This window comes from Podarcis liolepis (genome assembly GCF_965112155.1).
Source record: "Podarcis liolepis genome assembly, chromosome: 7".
NCBI classification, from domain to species: Eukaryota; Metazoa; Chordata; class Lepidosauria; order Squamata; family Lacertidae; genus Podarcis; species Podarcis liolepis.
In genome coordinates, this window is record NC_139561.1 from 76,602,197 (window position 1) to 76,628,663 (window position 26,467).

The following is a 26,467-nucleotide window of genomic DNA, read 5'->3' on the forward strand; positions in this document are numbered from 1 at the left end:
AAAAAAACAAGAAACCCTGACCTAGAAGTAATTTGGGTTGCTTGCAGGTAGTTTGTGAGTAGTCATTAGAGTAGAGGTAGACAACATGATGTCCTCCAGTTGTTTTTGCTTCAGGCCTGTTTTCAAGATTACCAGGTTGTTAGGGAATTGCAGCTATCATAGGGCCTGCAAGAAACTGTAAATGTTGCTGGGATCAGGAGCTGTGTTTGGACCTCTGAGGTCATTTGCAATGTTCTCCTCTCGTCAGTGCAGCACCAGAGGAGCTGAAGATGTTGTATAATTCTGTTTGGCATGCATTCAGTGAGACACACGCAGAGTTCATTATCAATACATAAGCGCACACATATGTGCACACATTTCGTTTATAAATGATTTTGTTGCTTGCATTTTATTCATCGAATGGGGCTGGTTCAACAATGGATGGCAGATCCACTGTGCAGACTAGACGGAACATTGCCACAGTCGGAGAAGAACCACTGGTGCAGGATGAAAACTGCCAGTACATTTTAGCAAGTAGCACGTAAGCGGCACACAAAACACCACCAAACCACTCTACATTCTAAATCTTATATTAATAATCCAAAAATTGAGAGAGTTATGTACAAGATCTACTACAGAAGCCACAAACAGAAAACTCATTCAGTCTTTAGAGTTCCTTTACCCAGGCTCCTGTGGATATCAACAAAGGTAAGTTTGATCAAATGAAGTGTCGGTGATGTTATGCACAAGAGTTAGACAGGGTGCCGGCGTTTGTCACCTGTTTCGCCCATGAGGAGTCTCGGGCTTCTTCAGTAAATTCTCCCTCACGCTTTTGATACATTTATAAACATTCAAGTCCATATGTTACATTTCTTCTTAGATTAAGCTACAATGTTTAATTTCTTTCTTCAGGAAATTCTCCCTCAAGATTTTGGTGCATTTACATACATTCAACTTCATTTGTTAAGTTCTTTCTTGACAAGTTTATTCATTTACTAAGCCTGGCTAAAGGAACTCTAAAGACTGAATCTTCCTTTTGGACACAATTTGAATGAGTTTTCTGTTTGTGGCTTCTGTAGTAGATCTGTAGTAGATCTATATTTTTGGATTATTAATATAATATTTAGAACGTAGAATGGTATGGTAGTGTTTTGTGTGCAGCTTATTTGCTGCTTATTTTATACTGGTGTACTATGAGAATAGGCAACATCGGTTCATTTCTTTAGTACATTTTAGCAAAGCTAAGCAGGGGCAGGTATAGTTTCAAATGGGATGAGGAGCTATGTATTGAGATTTCTGTATTGCAGGGGATTGGACTAGATGACCCCTGGGGTCCCTTCCAATTCTATGGTGAATAGCGGTTACATATGCAACACTTTTATGTATTGCATTTTTTTAGTTTATCCTATTATCCCGCAAAGATGACATCATATGTCTGCGTTTTAAAATTGCGCCACAATATACAGTGACGTCATAAGAGAACTCCGTCGCCCGGCGGGCAGGAATAACGCGCGGTTGCTTCGACAACGCGTGTACACGCTGTCCGACCCCTTCTAATTTTCCATCTCCGCCTCTTCAGTGAAGCAAATGCCTACGATTTGATACTCTTCATTGTCGCTCAAAAATGAACAGCCAATCGTCTTCCAAAGCATGGAGGGCGGGATTTCGGTTCCATCCAATAGCGTGCCAAGGATGGAGGGGCATTTCCTTTGAGAGCCCGCAGAGCCGAATTGACTGCGAATACAAATGTAAAATTCAACCCATGATAGGGTGACGGAGGTGGGGATAGAGTATATCTAGCCAATGGCTATAAGAAAGAGGTGGGTTTTAAGGGCACCCGTTCCCAATGCTTTTTACTGAGTGGTCTAATTCTGAATGTCTAATCCAATGGGCAGCAAGAGAGAGGATGACTGATAGAAGGCTATTTCAAACAGGAGTACAGAAGAGGTGGGGCGTGCTAGAAACAAGCCAATTAGCTTCAGGAATAGTTGAGAGTGACATACCAAGCAGCCAATGGCTTTTGAGCCGCCCCTGCAAGGCGTCTGTGCGAACCCCGCGCACCCTTCAGAGCCGAAGCCGGGAGGTAAGATGGCGGCCGCCGACGGAGATGACTCCCTTTACCCTATTGCTGTGCTGATCGATGAGCTGCGGAACGAAGACGTTCAGGTACGGCTCGCGTCAACCGAGGCCTCCCTGGGCGTAAGGGAAAGCGACCGGAGTTTATTCGGGCAGCCGGGGCCCGAAAGCCGCGCCTTGGGTTACAGTAGCCAATCAGCGGCCACTTTTCATCCGAGAACCCCGCGTGTGAGCGATCAGAAGCTCAACCGGATTGGCTGTAAGGATTTTCATTTGAGAAGGCGAGGAGCAGGGTGTTGGCTGATGGAAGGGTCCGTATTATTCAGTGACTCTCCCCTTCGTCCGTGTTGCGAGCAGCCACGTGATTGGCTGGGCGACCTGTTTGTCTAGTATGGGGGTTAATCAAAACAAATAGGAGGAGTATCGCCTTTTCCTTTAATAAATATATTGATGGAATGGCGAGAGGAGGCTCCTGATTGGGTCGAGCCTCGCCTATTCATTATACGGGTGTTTCCTGACCAATCAAGGAAGCGTCTTGATCTGATCTCCAGGTCAGGGGTCTCATGCCCGTCACGCTACGGCTTTTCCAGGGGGTTGTTAGGCTAAGGACATAGACGAGGAAGTGGTGCATAGCTGATTGTCATGGAGAGGAGCCAGTCATGGGGGCGGGGAGATCTCAGTAGGGGTGCCATCTTTGAGGTAGCCTTACTATGAATGTGGGGTGCGTGACTGCTCCCCCCCTTCTCTCTCTTATCTACTTGGGCTTCTGGTTTTAAGGAATGCATAGTTTTGGAATTTGTGATTAATGCTAGCTAGCATGGTGCCTGCCCATTGGGAATGGCTGCATCCCTCAATACCTCCCATAATATAGTACTTTGTTTGGTGATACAATAGATGTGTTTGGGCCCCAAACAGCTTCAGTGATGGAATTGTTTGAGGGCTAGCAGAGGTGGCAACCGAGGTGCATCTAAAATAGCTGTTCCTTGGTATTTTGTATGTAAAACAGCTACACTGTAAGCTGTTGTTTGTAGAACAACACAGAACAAGGTCTCTGCCCTGAGGAGTTAACAGTCTAAAAGCCAGTAAAGGGTTGGGGGAGGGAAATGGAAAGGTTCATTGGAAGAATATGTACATGTGCTATTTCCCAGCTGTGATTTGATGTGATGAAAAGGGCTTCAGGGTGTCACTTAGGGGTTTTCTGTTTTGGATGTAAAATGTGTTTAATTACTTGACGGTTGTAAACCGGCTTTCCTTCCTTACTTTTATCCCTTGTTATCGTTGTTGATTCTTACTCTTTAAGCTGTTGTCCCCTGTTGAATTTAGAGAGTAAGACCTACCTCTTCGTGTAAATTAGTTTCCCGTGTTACATTACATTAAGGTATTATAGAAAGGTATGGGAGATGGGGGGGGGGTGTGCAGTGCAGTGCATACATGTAGCATGAGATAGGTGTCATTAAGGCTCTCCATCTTTATTAATTTAGAATATTTGTGAGTTGCACTATGAGACATTTTCTAGGGGGCTTGCAAGAAAAAACAAGAACAAGTTATAATAATTTCTGCTATCAATATAGTAACAAAAGCTTCAGAACTATATATAAATATAGACTGAGCAGAGGATCACAACTATGCAACATTAAATTAAATGCACCACAGAGGAATTAAAATTTTGCAGAGTTATAAAAGTAGATACTAAAAGCCCTGGGGAAAAGGAAATCTTTTCCAAGTGCTGCAAATACCTTAAAATAGATGCCTTCCCTGGGGAAGGCACTTCACAGGTGGTGATGGTGAGGCTGCTGAGAAGGCCTTTCCTTCCTCATTTGGCAAGAGCCCTTTGAGAAAAGCATCAGATGACAACTCAAGGCATATGTAGGTAGGTACATGTGGGGAGAGGTGCTCCTTCAGATGCCAGCGTCAAAATCAGCACTTAAAATTGGGCTCAGGGGTGGAACAAAAGTCAGTGGAGATTTTTATCATTTATTTTATTCAGCTTCAAAACCACCCTTCATCCGAAGATCACAAGGCGGTTTACAATATAAAAACAGAAAAATACATATCATAATGACAAACAAAAATATGATGGAGTACTGGCATAATATATACACCTGCCCCAGATGATACAGAATATGGCTACAGGGGTACTAACTGAAGTTTCATATGATACACATTGCAGGAATAAATTCAGTAGGTTATCAGGGCTTGAAAACTAGCCCACACATGCCCAAGGTCATAGCTAGTGTGCCAGCCTAAACAAGTGAAATCTTTTTTCTCTGTGCGTTTTCTACAGTAATAATAATATTAATAATACTAGAAAAACAAATCAATATTGTTCTCTGCTACATGGCTTGGGCCAGTGGCATGTTGGGACTGCTCTGGCTGTCTAGTCCAGAGCTGCCCTTGATATGGTGGGTGTTGGGATCCCCTAGAACAATCCTGGGCACGCTCAACAACAAAGCTGAGGTCACCTCTTGATATGGGCAGCGAGACAGCAGGGTGGGCAGTATAGCAGCAGAATTTCCAGTTTGTCCTAATTGTCCTGCACAAAGTTCAAACACAGCAGATTGCCACTTAAATAGATGAAAAGCCTGGAGGAAGACCACATCATTCTCTCCACCCAGCCCTCCAATCTATTCTGATTCCAAACCGGAGTTCCCAGGAGGGCCACAGCTGGGAGAGAGTAATTTCTCCAAGCTCACCTACCCTCAGTAATATAGTTGAGATCAACGGTGCTAAAGTAATAGATTGGAGGAATTTTACTACAGCATCAGCAGACCAGAGGCCAGGTTGGCAAGGTGGCCAGAGATATTTTCATTGAGGGAGAGATTGGAAGAGGGGATAGGTGTAATATACCTAATCATCTTCTCTGGTATGTCAAACACTCAACACCAGGGGTCTGCAACCTAAACCAGTGCGGAGCAGATCGGGGAGCGCCTTCCGCGATGCTGGCCAGTTTCCCATTGGCTGCAGAAAGCTCCTGCAGCCAATGGGAAGCTGCGCACACCTCCTTTGCGCCAGAAGGAGCGCCGGAAATAGCATTTGTGCATGTGTGTGCGCGCGCATACACACTCCGGCCCACCTCGGCATATGCGGGACCATGAAACAGCCCAAACCACAAAAACTTTGCCAGCCCCTGCTCAGCACTGTTCCACCCCACCCCCCTTCACAGTAGGCAATCTTGTAGGGGTATCCCTGCCTCTCTCCAGGTCATTCAAAGAGTTTCCCTTTACCCAGCAAAGCAAGAACAACTATGAGTTGCTGCTTTGGGGGCTTTCCTTTTAACTATTCAAAGCAGTGGGATTCACAAGCAATAGTTTAATGGCACTGCGTGCTAAATGAGTGAAGAAGTAAACTGAAAGGGGGTGTTAATGAGAAAACACCTTTTGCCCTCAACTATTACTGGGCCCGCCTGACTAAACTCATTGTTCTAGATGGCTTCATGATGTTATCTCATAGTCCCCTCAAAAATGAAAATGGATCTGCCCTTTGGTGTTGCTGCCTGATGATGATCTGCCACCAGTCGTAGTCTTCCAGAAATCACTTTTCTGACAGGGATGGTGGATGATTAATTGGGTGATTCATAACAGGAAACAGCCCATCTCAGCAATTGGGTGTTTTATTTATTGAACTGTATAGATAATATTTATGTTCCACTCATACAGTATTGCTGCTCCCAGGACAGCTGCTAATACTTTTTTCTTTTCAAAAATGGGCTGGAAGTTAGTGCAGTTGCGTTAAAACAAACAGGTGTTTCTATTGGCTGGTTCCACTTGGCAAACTAGCAGGCATGTTTTTGGAAAACATAGGTAGTCCAGTATTCCTTGCAGCACATTACAGCAATCTAGTGAGTGCACAGCTAATTATGTCCAGGCTTTCTCTGTCCAGGAAGTGTCCCATTTGGTACCCTCAATTTGCCACACTGGCTGCATATCGTAGTGTAAAAATGATAATTAGGCCACCCACTTTTGTGGATTTATTTGCAAAGTACATTTGTTCTGTATGTAATCAAGAGTGTAATCTCTGAAATATTTCCTCCCCTTTCTCGCTCCCACAAGTTATGGCCTGTTTATTTCAGAGTTGGGAAAAGCCATACCTCCCATGGACCTTTCCTTGAGCGTCATGCCTGTTTTCTGACTACATACCACTTAAACTTGCTATTGCTATATTGATTGTACTCCAGTGACATCTTATGAAGAATCAGGGTTGCCTGGCAAATTAGTGGCTCACCTTTAAAAAATATGTTATTTTGATTTCTTTCTCCTCTATGCAGCTTCGTCTGAACAGCATCAAGAAACTCTCTACCATTGCACTAGCCCTGGGAGTTGAGAGGACACGCAGTGAGCTTTTGCCTTTTCTCACAGGTAATGAAGAGACCAGGAACTCTGATTTTAGGGAATAAGAATTGAGTCTAGGGGCTGTGATGCATGTGAGTTTGAATTGCAGCTTGGGCGGTACCCCAAATCCCTTTCCCAAAGCTGTAGTGATTTCCTTTTTAGGGCTGCAGTATATACGTGCTCAGCGGCACTTGAGACTCTTGCAGAATTTTAAATCCTTTTCAAAGCTTTGCTGATGAATGCAGCCTTGCCAAAAGAAAGGGACTGCATCCTTGTTGAATTTAGTTGGTTCAAGATTGTGCTGATGGTATTGCTTGTGCCCAAGGTGTACTTATTTCCTGCACTGGAGGGCAATAGTTCACATCTTCAAGTTCTCACATCATGTTAGCTTCCAGATTCTGTTCTCTTGACAATGCAGATTTTTGTCTTGATTTGCTTTAATTGCTTTTTTTTCTCTCCCCACAGACACTATTTATGATGAGGATGAAGTGCTACTTGCTCTGGCAGAACAGCTGGGAACCTTCACAGCTCTGGTTGGGGGCCCTGAATATGTCCATTGCTTGCTGGTAAGCCCAGTGAATGACTGGGGAAGAGTGCTCTCCACAGTGGGAGAATGTGAGATTTTCTAACACCTTGTTCCTTTCAAACTTTGGTGGGGGAAGTGTTGGTCATTAGCAGATTTGAGGGTGGTCCTAGTTTGGATTCTGAATTATACTGCCCACTAGTAAAAAGGATATGTTGTAAAATGGTAGCACGCATCCACCCTTTGCCTGCTTCTAAAGTGCAGCTTAATGGTATATGGCATACCTTTCAAATTGGCTTCCAACAATGTTGCCCCAAAACAACAGATGCTGTAACCTTGTATTTGGACTCTTTGCACAGTTGACATCCACTCTCACACACCAATACAGGTCGCACCCCTTGCTTTCCAAATCTTCTTCCTTCTCTTCATACTTCTTTGAAAACAGAATTTATGTATTTCCATAAATCACACAGGGGCCAAAGATTGTAACAGGGGCATGCTGTCTTAGAAGACTGTTTTCTTCCTTAAGGGATTTGCTGATTTATTGTAAAAAATATTTATAAATTGTATTTTGGCCCTAGAGGGGGAATCCAATGCAGTGTACAAAACCAAAATATCTAAACTTAGTTTCGTGTGTGTGTGTGTGTGTGTACATATACATATACACATACTGCCTTGGGGACCCTTGCTAGATTATCAGTAAACTAGATTATGAATGGAGCAGAACATACCTAGAAACCTGGAGAAGTGGAATTAACTCACATACTAAAAGCTATTAAAAACCCATGTGGAACGGAAAGCTGACATGGAGCCAGTCTTGCATTCCCTTGAGAGGAAGTTGCATAGACAGGATGCCACATCTTTAGATGATTTATCTAGCTTTCAGAACATCACATTTTTCTTCAGATTTCCCCCCTCCATTTCTGTTACTACTTACTGTAATAAGAAACCTGCAAAAGGTCAGGCAGTAACACATTTGGTGTTGCAACACTCTTTGATATGCTAAGCTGCAGACATTGCATTTAATGTGTAATGTATCCTCCCTCTTTGTGCTGCAGCCTCCACTCGAGAGCCTTGCTACTGTTGAGGAGACAGTGGTCCGGGACAAAGCGGTGGAGTCTCTGCGAGCCATCTCCCATGAACACTCTCCATCTGACCTTGAGGCCCACTTTGTTCCCCTCGTGAAGCGCCTGGCAGGAGGTGACTGGTTCACCTCTCGCACCTCTGCTTGTGGCCTCTTCAGTGTCTGTTACCCTCGAGTCTCCAGTTCGGTCAAAGCTGAGCTCCGACAGTAAGTGAGATGCTTTACATTAAGGTCTGGGGGCTGTTGGTTGGGTCACCCATGTCAAAGGGTGAGAGACACCAATTCAGACGGCTCTATATTTCCCAGCTAACAGTCCTTATCCCTTTCCTCCAGGTACTTCCGGAACTTGTGCTCAGATGACACTCCGATGGTCAGGCGAGCAGCAGCCTCTAAACTGGGTGAATTCGCAAAGGTCTTGGAGCTGGAACATGTCAAGAGCGAGATCATCCCCATGTTCTCTAACTTGGCCTCTGATGAGCAGGTCTGTGTGATGTCACCTTGCTTTCTGGGAGAGGGCTGGGCCAGACTAGAACACATGTAACCCACCTCATGTCTCTCATACAGGACTCTGTGCGTTTGTTAGCTGTGGAGGCCTGTGTTAATATTGCACAGCTCCTGCCCCAGGAGGACCTGGAATCGTTGGTGATGCCAACACTACGGCAAGCAGCAGAGGACAAATCTTGGCGGGTCCGTTACATGGTGGCTGACAAGTTCACGGAGGTTAGTACGAATCCATGCAGTGCTTGTGTGGTATTCATTTTATTTTTAAGATTTATACCCAGCCTTTTGATCAAATCATCTGGAACTCAGACGTTGTGTGTGTGTATACACACATTATTTCTTTTTTAGAAAAACCTCTCCATTCAACTTATTAAAAAAATGTTGCAAAAACTCACTTCGTGCTCTTATTCCTCTGGTCAGAAGCAGTGTCCTTTCCTCTTATTTCTACAGTTCCTGGGTATTTCTCAGTTGGAGCACAAGTCCTTTTTGGCAGGGATCCATTTGGGATCATCATCATATATTTTGCCTTTTCTTGCCCATAGCTCCAGAAAGCTGTCGGTCCAGAAATCACAAAAACTGACTTGGTCCCAGCATTCCAGAACCTGATGAAAGACTGTGAAGCTGAAGTGCGGGCTGCTGCCTCCCACAAAGTCAAAGGTCAGTTGCAGTCACAATGCCTGTGGTGGCGGCTTGTGCTTTCCAATTGTTTGGAATCAAAACTATTGATTCTCTGAGGGGTGCTCCTGCCCCATCCGTGTTCTCACTTATCGGAAGTCCTGTAAACAGCGGTTCATGTTTTGTGCTACAAATACTGCTATTTCTGTTCTGGAAAAGGTAAATTCAACACTCAAATAATTCAAATATTGCAAATCAGATTTTCATTGTTGTATATACCTTTTGTTCCCTCTACATGGCTTTATTCTGAACTTGTTATTTGACATCTTGAAGAAGCTAGGGAGAGGGACAATGTAAGTGATAGAAAAGGAATGCTTATAAGAGGTAAAATGTTTAAAGGGAAAGTGAAATGGCTCTACCATTCACAACACTCAAGGTCTGTGTGCTGGAGCCATTTAAAAATGACACCTACTATTTTTCAAGCCTTATTTACATAGCTATGATAGTTGGACACAGGCTTAGAATATAACTGATATACAGTAAAATACAAGCCTTGCTTCCTGTGATTTGGTGTGGCTGTAGTACAGATACAAGACTCCACACATAGGTCAGGAAAAAAAGGTAGCACATGACATAGTTCTATAATGCCGCAACAACTAACCTTTAAACAGCCAAATGACACTCTCTATAGAAACGAGAGACTTGTCTAAATTCAGTTGCAGGAAGATGTGTTTTTGGAGGTCAGTAATTTGTACATTATGGTGTGTTAGGAAGTCTGACAGTGGAGTGATGATGCCTAATGGACTACTAGATTAACTCAGAGCTCATATCTTCCTGATGAGCTCCTTTGTTAGCCAGAGAAACAGCATTCCCCTCACCACTTTGGTTGTGAAGCCCTAACAACGTGATTACTATTTTTCCTTAAGAGTTCTGTGAAAACCTGTCTGCTGATTGCCGTGAAAATGTCATTATGACCCAGATCTTGCCCTGCATTAAGGTATGTTCCAGGACGCGATAATCTCTAGTGAGTCTTGAGCTTGTTTTTTGAAGCATTTGTCGGCTTGCAATAACAGTACAATTAAGGGCTGAAGAAACCATGGAGGCAAGTGTCTCACTGTTAAAGCAGGGGGCGACTTAACTATTTGTTTGTTTATTAAATTTATATACTGCCCGTCACCTGACAATCACAGGGCAATTTACATTATAAAGCAGGGGTCAGCAAACTTTTTCAGCAGGGGGCCAGTCCACTGTCCGTCAGACCTTGTGGGGGGCAGGACTATTTTTTTGGGGGGGTGAGCAAATTCCTATGCCCCACAAATAACCCAGAGATGCATTTTAAATAAAAGCACACATTCTGCTCATGTAAAAACACCAGGTAGGCCCCATAAATAACCCAGAGATGCATTTAACATAAAAGGACACATTCTACTCATGTAAAAACACAATGATTCCTGGACCGTCCGCGGACCGGATTTAGAAGGCGATTGGGTTGGCTCTGGCCCCCGGGCCTTAGTTTGCTTACCCATGGTATAAAGGTTGCTTGTAATAGAATAAGGAAGTAAGACAGGTATGCTTTGCAGATGGGTTGAAGAGTTACTGCATATACATTTGTGTTCGGTGTGTCCCATTTGCTTGTATTTTATGTTTGTCAGCCACCCAGAGTTCAGTGTTTCTGGTTGGCCTCACAGCAAGCAAGTAAATTTCTGTTTGTTTGTTTGTTTTTGTTTTTAATTCAGGAACTCGTGTCGGATGCCAATCAACATGTAAAATCAGCTTTGGCATCTGTGATTATGGGATTGTCTCCCATTTTGGGCAAAGACAACACGATTGAACACCTTCTGCCTCTCTTCTTGGCTCAGCTCAAAGATGAGGTGAGTGGACCCCCCCCCCCCAATCGTTTTTCTTTGGTCCACTTGTTAACAGTTCTGTGTCAAACTGTTCAGAATTAGGAGCATTTCTCTGCCTTGATCTCCTGAAGTTGCATTATTTCGTGGCTGCTTCACTCCCTTGCCTCGGAAGTGCTAAATATACCCTTCCCCAACGTGGTGTCCTCCAGATGTGGTTGACTTACAACTCTCATCATCCCTGACCATTGGCCTTCCTGGCTGGGGCTGATGGAGTTAGGATCCAACAGTGTCTGAAGGGCGCCAGGTTGGCTACTGGGGGAGTTGTTACGTAAGATTAGCTGATTAGTTTCTGCACACTGCAAATGTAAATTAACTATGCGGTGTGTGTCCCCCCCCTCCCCCCCCCCGGAATTCTGGGAACTCAGCTGGAGTCATAAATGACCGATTTCTCTAATGAGAGGCCATAGAAAAGTAATAGAGTACATGCTTTATATGTTTAGGGTTCCAGGTTCAGTGCTAAGTAGCTGGGACTGGAAAGATTTGTGAAGAAACTCAATAATGAACGGGATGGACCTATGTAGGTTCCCACATAGTACCACCCCTACCCTTGATTTTTGTGTTCAAGGGCTTATATGGCCAAATCAGGCCCGTTTAAATCAGGGTTGGTATCTTCCATCTCTGAAATGGGAGGCTGTGCCCATTATGGTCTGAAGGCGCATGAGGTCACCACCTTGCTGATGCTAAGCAAGTCTGAGTCTTGTCAGCGCCTAGATAGTTGATTGCCTGGGAGCCACATGTACGCCACCTTGGGATTTTTGATGGAAGGAAGCTGGGGTAGTAAGAAAATAAATCAAAGCCACCTCACCAAGTCAAAAGGTTGCAAGCCTAGTTTAGATGTGGTGGAAGATGATACGCAAGTATTTGCAGTCGTCTAGAAGAGTGGGTGGATTTTAGGGGTTGCATCTGGGAGGTGGAACTGCCCTCTGATCTCACTGTTCACATTTCTGCAGTGCCCGGAAGTCAGACTCAATATAATCTCTAACCTGGACTGTGTGAATGAGGTGATTGGCATCCGGCAGCTGTCCCAGTCCCTGCTGCCAGCCATTGTGGAGTTGGCAGAGGATGCCAAGTGGCGTGTGCGACTGGCCATCATCGAGTACATGCCCCTGTTGGCTGGGCAGCTAGTAAGTGCATCTTTGGCTTTTGCGTATGAGTTTGACATGCTGGGAGAACACAGTGATCAAATATTCTTGGGTCAGCTGGGCCTGGGTTGCCGCAGGCACATTGTTTGGCTTTGTGAAAGCTTTTATATGTGTTCCACCTTGTGGGAACTGCTAGTTACTGCCCATTCACAACCTTTGTACTGGTTTGCTCCCTACCTGCCATATGAGCGAGACCACTTTCTCCGTGTTTTGTTTCTGACTGTAAGAATCCCATAAACAGCATTATCACAAGTTAATCTGAGCTCTCTGCAATTTCCCCTCTGTAGGGTGTGGAATTCTTTGACGAGAAGCTAAATTCCCTTTGCATGGCATGGTTGGTGGATCACGGTAAGGCTCTTAAGTTGAAACATTTTCTTTCCTCCCTTAACCCTTTTCCTCCCTGTTGTTACATTTGCATTTGTTCAAATAAAGGAAGGTAGAATGCCACATTTGGACAAGAATTAGAGGGGCAGTCTCTCCGTGTTAACTAGAGGGGTGATTTTTATCACCCTTATTTGTAGGGGAAAGGGCTGTAGAGAGGAAGGGAGACCAAGAGCACATGCTAAAGTGGCTCTTTGAATTATGGCCCAGGTGCTTTATATCTCTTTAAAATATCAAGCACTTTATATCCAACTAGTGATCTCTAACATGGAAAGTATATTTCAAAGCTAATGGGATCTATTATGAAAGCTCCTGTTCCAGCAGAGAGAATTGGCTCATCTAAGCTTTTAGTGCAGGAATAAAAGTTGTATTTTTTTATATTGAATGGGAGAGTTCTTTTTCAGCCACAGGAGCAATTAAGCTCAAGTTCAATGCTATTATTTCACAATGATGGAGAGGCAATGTAGCTCGTTTCCATGGTGGTTTGCTGCATTAACTCCATAGCCTAGTTTACATGTGCTATGGTTTATATAAGCCACAGAAAACCTCGTGCTTGTGGCACATCTCAGAAGGTTCTGCTTTGTTTTACATCAGATAACAGACTAAACTGTGTTATTAATGATGGTTTTTTGAAAGCATAGTTAAGGTTAACCATTGCTTGTCCAAGTTCAGATGACACTGCAGGCTGTGGCAAACATACAGTGGTAGAAAAAAGGCTTCTGAACCACTTTGCTGCCATATCAGAGGGGAAGCATGAGACCGTGAAGCCTTCTGAGGCTTGCTCTTGTAACACTAAACTATGGTTTAGTGCAGGTAGCCAATGCTAGGAGTCCCAGCAACACCTGAAGAGCACCAGTTCTTCCCATCACATCTAGACAGCATGGCCAGTGGTTAGGGATGATGGGAGTCGCAGTTCAGGAACATCCACATCGGCTACCCCTGGTTTAGCAATGTCTGAACCAGACAAATGTGTAGTCAATAACAGATGTTCACTAATTAAAATTTCTTTTAGTCATTTTGTGTGGAGGGGGAATAATGTAACTAAAATTTAAATATCTGGGGCCATTAGGGGCTGTTGAAAAACTACGAGGCCCAAAAGCTTTATAAACAAAAGCTGCTGCTTTTTTACCCATTTCCTTCTGCCTTAAAAAACAAAACATAAAACCTTTCAGTCATTCGATGCATCCAGAATGATTCAGAAGTGAACTTGTGCCTTTCAGTCTCGTCTCCACCGAATAAAATGTGTGACCAATGACCAATTCAAATTGTTAAATGAGCTATCAATTTATGAAATCTGTGAAAGCCTATCTTCCCTCATTTCCAGCCCAGAATATCACTGCTAATTTCAAATGTTTTCATGGAAGGGATGCTTAACCAGTGACAAATGCCATGTTAGAGTGGATGTAAATTGCCAGTGGAAAGATGCCTATTGTTCTTTGGAGCGGAGCTCTGAAATCTGTCGCACCTCCATCTCCTGCTTTGAATTTTAATGGGGCAGGAAACAAGTGATATGTATAAGGCATAGGAGTACAATCCCAACTCAGTCCTTGCAGCATTTGTGGTCTAAAATTGAGCTGGGTTTCTCTTGTTTTCCAATGCAAAGCATAGAGGGCTTTCGACATAGGCTAAGGGCCTAGAGTGCTATCCACCCCTCCCATTGTCCGAATTTGGTTTGGGCTCGGGACAGACCTGGTGCACGACCTTAATAAGCACCCACACATGCATGAAAATCTTGCAAACTTCAGAGTGGGTGGGTGGCTTCCTTTGCCAAATGTGCTGAAGAAGTTGGACAATAGCATTAGTTCAGACTGTTCTCACCGTTTAACCTGTGCTGACACTGCTCTCCTCTCCAGTCTACGCTATCCGAGAGGCCGCTACCAGCAACCTCAAGAAGCTTGTGGAGAAGTTTGGCAAGGACTGGGCCCATGCCACCATCATCCCCAAGGTGCTGGCCATGTCCAACGACCCCAACTACTTGCACCGCATGACCACGCTCTTCTGCATCAATGTGAGTTGGGGCAAGGGTGGGGTAGAGGAGGACGTGGGGATGAACTCAGGGCAAAGGGAATAAAGTGTTCACCACTATGCAAGAGCTGCCATACTGCATTAAAAATGTCCTCCTTTTCTCCTCTTCCGTCACCTATAAAGTCATTAATCATTCTAATATTGCCACATCCCATATTCTGTTAAATGATTTAGACCTAGAAGGAACTTCAGTTCCATTTGGATGCAGCTAAAATTCTTGCTCCAGATAATAAATTGCTCTCCAGTATTTTAGTGGAATTTTCCATTTCTGCATGATTACTTCATGTAACTGTTTTCTGAATCAAAATTAACTGGGGTGCATAGTTTAAATTTTGTGTGCAGAATTTTTTTAAATTTTAATTTTGTGTGCAGAACTTTGGATTTGCTCCCCCCCCCCCATGTAAACTAACTTCAGTGTAAACCACTGAGGAAGAAGAGGGTGATGGGGGGCATTGGAAAGGGATGGACTCCTATGCCAGGTACAAAAGAGCTCCCCCACCCCTACCCCGATGAGATTTTCTGCTTTTCAAACTTGAGAGTAAAAACTTTCAGGTTCCAGATTCCCGCCCCCCCCCCTTAACATACAAGTTGGATTGCCTGTCTCTAAGTTCTGTTGAAATCAGTGGTCTGAAGTTAGTCCTTTCCATTCATTTTCCATGGTTCTATTCTGAGGTTGATTAGCATTGGATACACCAGAGTTGTTCTTTTTTATCACCAAGTACTCACAGAGGTGTTTTGCATAGGAATAAGCTGCCCAGGGAAGTCCATTAGGAGACATTGGGTTGTCGATTGGTTTAGATATTGGGCATCATGCTTTGAGAGGAGGAGGAGAGTCCTCAAACTGCTCCTTTATTGAGTGCTTCTTCTAGAAATCCTATGGGACAGATTAATTATGCTCTTTCTGTGAAACATGTTGAGAAATTTTAGGGGTGCTTTACTTGTTTAGTGGAAAACCCCAGTGGTGAAACCTCCCATGCTTTCTGAGGGCTAGGGCATCGTTTTAGCTCCATCGGCAAGCATGGCATTCAAAGTAAGGAGCAACACTGACCTAGCAGCCAAAGGAAGCTCAAAGTCTCCCACTGTCAGAGCTGCTTGAAGATCCTAGCTCACAGAGGATCACGCTAGCCAGCGGTCATTAAGTAAAAGTCTTTATTGAATTACAGTTTCCATTCTCACGCTGCTGCGCGCAACTCTACGCCTAGTAGCTAGGTCGGCGAAGCTCCGTCTGAGTCTCCGCCCTGTGTGCACCAACTTAATATCCTAGCCTTGCTCCACCTTTTCCTCCTGACTGTCCTCCTCTGGGTCCCTCTACCCCCCGGGGCTTCTTCCTTCCGGGATTCTTCTGACGCTGACCCAGACCCTCCTGCCTCCTTGCGCCGGGCTTTAGGACCTGGCTCTCTTTCGGGGCTGCTTACTGCGCCGCCTTCCTCTGCATTTGAACTTGGCGCGCGCGCCCAACCTTCCACTTTCCTCTCAACCGTTTCTTCGCTCCCCGATGGAGGTGTGGCCATCCCCGACTCATGTCCTCCCTCCTGTGGAGGTGTGGCCACTCCTGACTCATGTCCTCCCTCCTGTGGTGAGCTGCCAGCGCTTCCCCCCTGGCTCCCTTCCTCTTCCCTGCTTCCTGGCGGTGACGCTGGTCCCGATTTCCAGCTGCTCCCCCCTGAGTCCTCTCTGGCTCTGTCTTCCTGGGGTGCCCCCCTAGACTCCCCCCTTGCCCTCGCCACTGGTGCTCCTTTCTGTGAATCCTCTGATTCACTGGAAAGACTAGGAGATCTCGGGTCGTCGTCGTCACTCATCTTTTCTTCTGCCTCCTCCCCTTCGCTCTCTGTTTCCTCCCTTGCCCGTGCTTCTGCTCCTAAACCCCTGACATCCATCCCCCCCTCGAAGCCCCCCATTCCCCCCTCCCCTCCTTCCGGTGCTGGAGCTGGGGGCTGCTGTTGCAAAGGGACGAACGTCGGGTATCGGTCGCTTCCCGTGGCAGGCCTCCATCTGAAGTCTCCCGGGTCTTCCTCCCCGCTCTCGTCGACGACAGTCACCTCCGCTTCCATCTCTGTGCCGCCGTGCTCGAAACCAGGGTCGTCCCCGAAAACGTCCATGTCCGTCTCTCCCTCACTTCCTCCTGTCGGTGTTGCTCGTCCTGGGCCTTCCAGCCACCGTCTGCGCCACTGCTCCTCTGGCCTATCGTCCCACCAATACGAGGGTTCTGATGCAGATCCCGAGGGTGACCCCTCCGGGGAACGGACGTCTTGTGTCGGGTCCTCGTCCGAGTCGAACCCCCGGAAAGTGCTGGCCGAAAGTGTGGGCGTGAAAAGCCAGTCGTCAAAATATTCTGCTGGCATAGGTCTATGGGGAAAGAGGGCATGAAACTCGTCTTTGAGGAGAGGTTCGTCCAAGGCGTAGCCCGGCACCCAGCTGTTCGCACTGGCCGGGGTGCCCTCCTTGGCGAGAAAGTATTCTACCCCCTCTTCCCCCCATCTGGAGTCCAAAATCTCAGTGACTTCGTTGATGCGCTCCTTCTGTGCCACTTCCGCGTGCCCTGTTCTGTCTCTGACCGGACTCGGCGCTGTTCCGGGTTCCTGGAACCTGTGCGGTGCCTTGTAGGGAGTGAGCACCGATCTGTGGAATACCGGATGCATTCTGGAACCCTCCGGAAGTGCCAGTCTGAAAGCTACCGGGTTGACCTGCTCTTCGACTTGGTAGGGCCCCAGTTGCTTATGCCCTAGTTTCTTCTTGGCCAACGACCTGGCCGGCACTGCGTGGGCTGCTAACCAAACCCAGTCTCCCACGTGGAGCTCTTCTCCAACCCTTCTGTGCTTGTCTGCTTGTACCTTGTATGCGTGCTTGGCCAGCTCCAGGTGGCGCCTCAGCTGATCGTGGACCTCCTGCAGCTCCGACGCGAACGCATCTGCTGTCTGCGGCTCCCCCTCCCCCATTCTTTCCAGTCCCGGGAAGGTTCTGGGGTGCCTCCCGTTGTTGGCGAAGAACGGCGTGACCCCCGTGGACACGTGCTTCGTGTTGTTGTAGGCGAACTCGGCAAGCGGTAGGTAATCCACCCACGTCGCAGGCTGTTGATTGGCATAACATCTCAGGTACTGCTGCATGATGGCATTGACCCGCTCCGCTTGCCCGTTGGTCTGCGGGTGTCTCGCCGACGCCAGGTTGATCTTGACGTTCAGGAAGCCCATCAGCTTCTGCCAGAAATTCGAGATGAACTGCCGCCCCCGGTCGGACAGAATAGACCGTGGCAGACCATGAACCTTGAACACGTGGTCTATGAACAGTTTGGCGGTTTGCTCCGCCGTGGCCACCTTCGCACACGGAATGAAATGCGCCATCTTGGAAAACAGGTCCACCACCACCAGCACTGCCGTCTTGCCCCTTGAGCTGGGCAGATCCGTGACAAAGTCCAGAGCCACCCTTTCCCAAGGTTCGACCGGAGTTTGCAGTGGTTCCAACAGTCCGGCCGGCGGTTTGTGCACTGGTTTGGCCCTCTGGCAGGTGTCGCACCTCGCCACGTAGTCTGCGACCTCCCCTCTCATTCCAGGCCACCAGAAATCCCTGGCTACTAATTCCACCGTCTTCTCCTTGCCAAAGTGCCCGGCCGTGGGCGCGTCGTGCAGCTGCTGCAGCACCTTGGCTCGAAGTTCGTCTCCCGGCACGTAGATGGCCCCTTTTCGGATGAGCAATCCATCTCGTAGCCGGAAACCGTCGGCCGCTGCCTTGCCCCTTTGCACCTCTGCCATCTTAGCTTGTGCGAAGGAGTCCTCCTGCAACGCACGTCGCACCGCCTCTAGGTCCACGGTCGCCGCGGCGCACGCCCACACTGCTGGTGCGAAGATGTGCATGGCGGCCGCTGGCGTTGCGTCCTCCAGATACTGTGGCTTACGGGAGAGAGCGTCTGCCATGATGTTGGTGTCCCCCGGGACATACTCTATTCGGAAGTCGAAGTTTGCAAAGAACTCAGCCCAACGTATCTGCCTCTGGTTCAGGAACTGTGCCGTGCGCCAGTGCTCTAGATTCTTGTGGTCCGTGCAAACCTGCACCGTGTGCTTGGCGCCGATCAGAAAGTGCCTCCACGCCTTGAACGCTGCGTGAATGGCCAGCAACTCCCTGTCCCAGATGGTGTAGTTCTGTTCGGACTTGCTGAGCTTCCTGGAGTAAAACGCTCCCGGTCGCCACACCCCCTGCGGGTCTTTCTGCAACAGGACCGCCCCCACGGCTCTGTCCGAGGCGTCTGTCTCCACCCTCATCGGCTTGCTGGGGTTGACATGAAGCAGCTGCTCTTCCGACGCGAAGAGACGCTTGAGTGCCTGAAAGGACTGCTCCGCCTGCGCTGTCCAAACGAACTTCTTCTTCTTGGAGCTAAGCGTGTCAGTGATGGCCGCTGTCTGCATCGCGAAGCCCTTGATAAACTTGCGATAGAAGTTCGCAAAGCCGACAAACTGTTGGACCTCCTTCCGGTTGCGCGGACTCTTCCAATCCAACACCGCTCGAACCTTGGCGCTGTCCATGGCGAGCCCCTTGTCAGACAGCTTGTAGCCCAGAAAATCCACCTCCGGCACGTCAAATTGGCACTTCTCCAGCTTGGCGTAGAGCCTATGTTGCTTTAGCCTGCTCAGCACTTCCTTGACGTGTCCGTCATGCTCCTGCTGCGACTCCGAAAAGATCAGGATGTCATCTAAGAAACAGACGCACGTCTTGTAGAGAAGTCCCGCCAACACGTGATGCATAAACGCTTGAAAAACGTGGGAGCCATTTTGCAATCCAAAAGGCATAACTCTATATTCGTAGGTCCCCAGTGGCGTGAACATGGCTGTCTTCCACTCATCACCCTCCCGCATGCGAATGAGGTTGTACGCCCCCCGCAGGTCCAACTTGGTGAACACTTTGCCCTTCCGTACCTTTGCGAGGAGGTCGTCAATACGGGGCATGGGGAAGTCCGATGGCCTAGTCAGACTGTTCAAAATCCTGTAATCCACTACCAGTCTTTTCTGGGGCGTGTCCCGCTTCTTAACAAAGAATACGGGACTGCCCCCCACTGCCCTGGACTCCCGGATGAAGCCGCGTTGCAAATTATGGTCAATGAACTCTTTGAGTTCCTGCAGTTCGTCCTCTGACATGGAATACAGTTTCCCTTTAGGCAGCGCCGCCCCCGGCAGCAGGTCAATTTTGCAGTCATATGGTCTGTGAGGGGGTAGCCTGTCTGCCTCCTTCTCGCAGAAAACTTCCAAAAATTCAGCGTACTTGTGTGGAATCGCTTGCAGCGTGCCTAGCAGCAGCTGTGACTCCTCTTCCTCTCCTTCCTGCCTGGGCACGATGCAGTGTTCAGCACAAAAGGAAGAGCCGAAGGTCAGCTGCCTCTGGTACCAAGCCATCGCTGGGCTGTGCTTGTCCAGCCAACTCATGCCCAATACAATGGGCGTGTCAGATAGTCGAGTGACGTTGAAGCTGATGATTTCTCTGTGATTCCCAAGTCGCATCACCATTGGTGGCGTCTGCTTCACCACTTGCCCCCCGAGCAGCTCCCTGCCATCCACCGTGACAACCTGCAGGGGCAGTGTGGCCGGCAGCAACTGCACAGCGTGCCTGTCGACAAAGTCCTGCCCTATAAAGTCCGCATTGCTGCCTGAGTCAATGGTGATTGGCACATCCATGGTGATTCCATTGGGCAGTTGGAGAGACGCTGTGAGCCTCACTACTGGTTTGGGCGGGAGGGGGTTCACGGGCTGTAAAATCGCTGGGGACTGCGTCACTAACACGTCTGGCTGGGCCCCAGTGCCTCTTCCTCCAGCCAGACAGCCTCGTTTCCCTGCTGTGGTCCTCCTTGCTGTGTTGCTGCAGTCACCATTGCTGAGGCTGCAGTGAGCTTGTGGGGCCTCTGGGGACACTCTTTCGCCATATGCCCTGGCTCCTCACAGACGTAACACTTCCTGTTCCCTCTAGGAGGCTTCGCTTTCACTGCTGCTGGTGCTAGGGCTCTGGTTGCTGACTGAGCCCTTGCACCTCCCACCTCCATAGGTTCGGCTCCTCCTCCTGGCGGAGGCGTGGATTGCGCCCGCGCTGCTTCCCTGGGAAAGAAGGAGGGGCTCCCGGCTGGTTCGCGCCCTCCACGCCCTTCGTCCCTGTTCCACGGACGTCCTTCCAGCCTCACCCCCACTGCCAGTGCCCTCTGAACGACCTCCTGGGTGGTTCGGGGTCTCTCCCCCCTGGCGATCTCATCTTTAATCGAGTTATGCAGCCCCTCCCAAAAGAGGTCTCTTACAGGAGCCGAATCTCTGTCCCATTCCAGGGCACTGACCAAGGCGAAAAAGCGGGCATGGTACTGCCTGACGCTGGCCCTCCCTTGTCTCAGCCCATGCACCTCCTTCCGTGCAAGATCCACGTCAATACTTGATAAAAAACACCCATCCATTGCTTTAATAAAGGCATCTGCATTCTGTAGCGCCGGATCCTTATCTCTCCATAAATTGCGTAGCCATGCTCTCGCATCCCCATGCAGATGGGACATGATGAACCCCACTCTCTCCTGTTCATCTCTAAAGTCTTTATGCAGCAGTTGCAGTGCGCACAGTACGTCGGCTCTAAAGTTGGGATACTGTTGCAGGTTCCCATCGAAGTGAGAGACCAGCCCGCCTGTCCGTCTCGCCAACCCAATGCCCTCCTGCCGGGGTGTCTGCTTTGTCAGCACGTCTAACCTGACCTGGAGATCCCTGCAGGCTGCGGCTGCTTCCTCCTCCCTCTTCCTGGATGCTAGAGCCTCGGCGTTCAGTTGTGCCACCGCGCTTCTGAGTTCCTCTATCTGCTGCTCAGCCGTCATGTCGTCTGCCGTTCGTGAGCTTGCTAGTAGGCACCTGTGTTTCTCCCCTCCTCGAGGCTGTAGATGCCCACAAGTGGAGACGGAGCTTACTGTCAGAGCTGCTTGAAGATCCTAGCTCACAGAGGATCACGCTAGCCAGCGGTCATTAAGTAAAAGTCTTTATTGAATTACAGTTTCCATTCTCACGCTGCTGCGCGCAACTCTACGCCTAGTAGCTAGGTCGGCGAAGCTCCGTCTGAGTCTCCGCCCTGTGTGCACCAACTTAATATCCTAGCCTTGCTCCACCTTTTCCTCCTGACTGTCCTCCTCTGGGTCCCTCTACCCCCCGGGGCTTCTTCCTTCCGGGATTCTTCTGACGCTGACCCAGACCCTCCTGCCTCCTTGCGCCGGGCTTTAGGACCTGGCTCTCTTTCGGGGCTGCTTACTGCGCCGCCTTCCTCTGCATTTGAACTTGGCGCGCGCGCCCAACCTTCCACTTTCCTCTCAACCGTTTCTTCGCTCCCCGATGGAGGTGTGGCCATCCCCGACTCATGTCCTCCCTCCTGTGGAGGTGTGGCCACTCCTGACTCATGTCCTCCCTCCTGTGGTGAGCTGCCAGCGCTTCCCCCCTGGCTCCCTTCCTCTTCCCTGCTTCCTGGCGGTGACGCTGGTCCCGATTTCCAGCTGCTCCCCCCTGAGTCCTCTCTGGCTCTGTCTTCCTGGGGTGCCCCCCTAGACTCCCCCCTTGCCCTCGCCACTGGTGCTCCTTTCTGTGAATCCTCTGATTCACTGGAAAGACTAGGAGATCTCGGGTCGTCGTCGTCACTCATCTTTTCTTCTGCCTCCTCCCCTTCGCTCTCTGTTTCCTCCCTTGCCCGTGCTTCTGCTCCTAAACCCCTGACACCCACGTACCCTGTGGATCCCACTTGATCATGATCCAGCTCCATTGTGCCTTTTCCTTTGCTAGGTGCTGTCAGAGGTGTGTGGGCAGGAGATCACCACCAAGCACATGCTTCCCACTGTGTTGCGGATGGCAGGCGACGCCGTAGCAAACGTCCGCTTCAATGTGGCCAAGTCCCTTCAGAAAATTGGACCAATCCTGGACAACAGGTATGACAGATCACTGGGGGCACCATTGCACCTGACGCCTTTATGGCAGCAGTCCCGAAACTCCCCCCCGATTGGAGGATGCATTTATGGGGAGGGGGGAAGTGGGAGAAGCACTTTGGGCCTTTGAAGACCTTTGGATTTACTGCCCTTGCTGTCCACTCACTTTTTCCTACTCATCCCTCTGCCACTCTTATCCCCACAGCACCCTTCAGAATGAGGTGAAGCCAGTGCTGGAGAAACTAACACAGGACCCCGATGTGGATGTCAAATACTTCGCCCAGGAGGCGCTGACTGGTGAGTCAGGAACGTCCTTTTCCCCAACGAGATCAACCGCACCTTGTGTCAAGACAAAACACTTGCTTGCCAGCTCCGCAACTAGGAAGGATGTGCTTGTCAGCCTGAGGCCTTCTCCTCTTAACCTCTGTTCCCGAGGTGCCTTGGAGCTTGCTCCTGTCCCAGATTTGAGACGGGTGCAAACTCTCTTGGTAGAGTGCCCGAGTGTTTCTCCTGACACTTGAATTATTCCAGCCAAAGGGAAGAGGAGTGAGGAGGAAAAGGCATTGCTGCTACAAGGGGAGACTTTCTTTACCAGCTCCATGATCAGCAGGGTAGGAGGGAGAGGTGTACATAAAAGAGAGCTTGGATGGGGAAGCATACAGACCTTGTGGTTTGCTTGAATTTGGAGCAAGGGCTGTGAAAGAGGAGCCCTCCTGGGTGAGACTAAATGCCTATCTAGTCCATCCTCCTGGTCCCCACTGTGGTGAACCACATGCCTGTAGGAAGCTCACAAGCAGGCCCTGGGGCATGTTGCTGCTTCCCAGTAGCCTGGAGCCACTGATCATGGAGATAGGTTATAGCCCTTATGACTACTGCCTCTTGGTAGCCTTGGTGTCATATTATATGGTCATGAATTCCACTATGTGCGGTGTAAAGTATTTCCTATTGTTTGTTCTGACTCTCCCACCTTCCAGCTTCAGTAGATGGTCCTTGGAGAGGGAGAGAAATGCTGCGCTTTCCATTTTCTTCACCGCACATAATTCCATAGGTTTGCTTTCTAAACAAAAAAGGCCCAAGCATTGTAAACTTCCTTTGTTTTGGCAGTAGCTCTCACATCTTCCTTCAATCCCCACCCTCAGGTAGTTTGATTTGTCCTTTTTGTAACCCTGTAGCTGAATATTTGTCAGGTTAGTTTGCACAATCCATTCGATTCCTCCTGGCTCAGTACTATTGTCTAAGTGGGTGGGCTGACTCCATGGGGGAGAGATTGGTGGTTGAGGTGACACGGAGATTACGGCTTAATGGCTTCTGATGACTCATTAATACCTACAAGCTGCCGGCTCCTGTCGCAGCAATCAACCAACAAGGACAAGAGGGTGGAGCAGCAGCCCTCTTGCTTTTCCTGGCTGTACAGTCACTTGTCTCTGGACTTGATGGTCCCTCACAATAGATGTTCATAATTGCATATGGGATTGTTCATGCAAGAAAGAAACCCAGCCATCTGGAAATCTGGCGGTGGAGGAATTTGTATGCGACTTTCTGCAAGTAACCCTTGGAATTTAACTCATTTTCTTTCTCTCTTTTCACAGTGTTGGCACTGGTTTGAGCCCTAGGAGCCCCGACGCTGTTGTCTCTTCCACTTGGGCCCCAATTGGACCGATCTTTCTCTCCCCCTCCCCATTTCCCTGCATGTCGATGGCCAGCCCCAGCCCCCACCCCAAGTGGATCCATATGGTGATATTGGTCAGTGGCTGACTCTGGAGTGCACTTCCCTCTTCCACTCTTAGCTCCATGTTCTGAAACCTTCCTCGGCAGCTGTAATACTTCCTACCTATCTCATCTTAGCCGGGTTCCATCTTTAGTTTTGTTGTGCCACCAGGTGGCAGCAAATGGCAGCCTCTCCCTCACCCCCCTCCCTCCAGTCCTGCCTCCTGGTGCAAGCTCATGAGAGGCAGAGCAGCCCCTTCAAACCTACACTTGGCATGATCAATGTGAACACTCTGGGGAGGCAAAGTGCTTGGGGCTTCTGTAACCTTTTGGCCACGGTTTGCATGAGAACTTCCCCACAGTGCTGTATGTAGCTGTGCATGAGGTATTGATTTGGCCTTCCTCTTGATGAACTTTGCTCAGTGGGCAGCCAGATTGCCTCTGCCACTCTCCCATCCCAGCGATTTAAAAAGTCCCAGCGATTTAAAAAGTCCCCTCCATTCAGTGTCTCTAACACCACTTAATCAGATAGAGCATCAGTTACAAAACTAACTAGTTCTCAGGGGGTTCCTTTGTTAGCAAACTTCTCTAATGCTCTAAGTTGAACGCAGCAGAGGCCTCTCCCCTCCAGCCCCAGAGAGGGGGAGGAGGGGGTGCTTAAATCCCTATTGTTTTTCTCACCAAACTCACTACTATTCTTTCTCAGTTCAGGTCCCCCTCGTACCCTGTGTTTTGTGCTGGAAGGAGCTTCTGTAGGTAGCATGTTGGGAGAAGCAGCTCTTTGCAGAAAATATTACTTTGGGGCGGTGAAGGATATGAACCCAGCAGGAAGTGTTGCCTTGGGTCCTCAGCATTTGGGAGACTGCCTCTAGGCTAAATGTTTGTCAAACACACATCCGGTATCTCAGCCAGGCTTTTCAAGCTTGGCCCTTCCTAAATTTGGAGGGGTAAAGGGATGCTTTTATGAAGACATCGGTCGGCAGGAGGGGCAATCAGGTCACTGTCTCCTGCAATGCTTGGACTATCCAGTGTGGCATATTAGCCGATTGGAATCTCCAGCATCTATCATGAAAAACCACCACCAACTTCCTCTTTCCCTCCCCTTAGTCTGCCCTGATTATGTCCTGAACCCTCTTTTTTTTTTTTTTTTTTAGTTCCCAGCTGCTGCCTCTGTGGTTCTTGCACTGAACAAGTATCTAAATGTGTTTTCTAACCACACACCCCTTAACACAAACACACACAAACCCCCTCTGTTAGTGGCATGTAATTTTAAAACTCTTGAATTTTTTTTTAAATTTTTTTTTGGTGTACACTTGTTTTTCCCCCCTCCTCTCTACGATTAATAAAATGCTCGATCGTTATTTGGCATCTCATTCACTTTGGTCTGGGGTGACGGGAACAGAGTAAAACTATTTGAGACAGGAGTGGGGAAAACTTGGGCCTGTGGGCCTGAATTCAGCCTTCCAGGCTTCTTTATCCATCCCTCAAGATGCTACACTCGCACACCAGTTAGCCCTGCTCTGTATCCTCCTAGAGTGCTTTCGCCTGTATGGAATGTGTACTTGAACTGTGATCATGCCTCTTGCTCACCCAAATGGAGACAGGCTGGGGGTGGGAGGGCAGGAGAGATGTAGCAATTTCTGGCCTTTGCACTGCTGGGCAAAAATTCACATTTGCTGCTTCACCCACTGGCCCCACACAGTCCTTGCAGGATGCCCACAGCAGAACGTGGCTTTCCAGAAGAAACAGGTTCCCTGGCCACTGCTTTAGTGAGAAGTAGTTGCAGGAAGCCTGTCGCCTCTAGGTTATAGCTCTGTATTTGTATTCACTTCTGTACATCTCAGTTGGGCTTTGTGCAAGAGAAATCATCCTGCAGAATTGGGACCCAAGACTCATAGGTTGTGAACCCTAAGCAAATACTTCTCTGCACTAGAGAACAAATCCCTCTATATAACAAGCTTCTGTTATCTGGAGAGCCTCAGGTTTCCTCTTGGCATTTGCCGACTACATAGACTCAGATATCGCCACTTTGCATGTCGTCTTCTCTGGATGTCTTAATTATTTTTAGTGCCCCTTTTCATTATCCCATCACTGAACTACAGTTGACAGTTCCTGTTGTTGGAGAGGAGCTCAACAATGGAATCCAGTGAACAACCCGTACTACAGCACTTTTGGAGGGCTTCATTTCTAAGAATTGCAGGCCTTTTTCCAGATCTTGGCAGGATGGGAACAGTTGTGGTTGGGGGTTAGAAAAAGAGTGAATTGGGGCTTCTGGTCCTGCCTGCCTTAATGG

The 26,467-nt window shown here is 48.4% G+C and overlaps 1 protein-coding gene across 1 annotated transcript; it reads left to right on the forward strand.

The window, feature by feature from the left end:
* The first annotated feature begins 1,652 nt into the window (after positions 1–1,652).
* Positions 1,653–25,535, forward strand: PPP2R1A (protein phosphatase 2 scaffold subunit Aalpha). The gene is made up of 15 exons (XM_083511343.1): positions 1,653–2,145; positions 6,320–6,410; positions 6,849–6,949; positions 7,965–8,197; positions 8,324–8,471; positions 8,555–8,710; positions 9,034–9,148; positions 10,033–10,103; positions 10,843–10,977; positions 11,964–12,137; positions 12,443–12,503; positions 14,390–14,544; positions 22,328–22,470; positions 22,673–22,764; positions 24,057–25,535. Exons 1-15 carry the CDS (start codon positions 1,993–1,995, stop codon positions 24,071–24,073), a joined length of 1,845 nt encoding a protein of 614 aa, XP_083367469.1. The 5' UTR covers positions 1,653–1,992; the 3' UTR covers positions 24,074–25,535.
* The last annotated feature ends 932 nt before the right edge of the window (positions 25,536–26,467 follow it).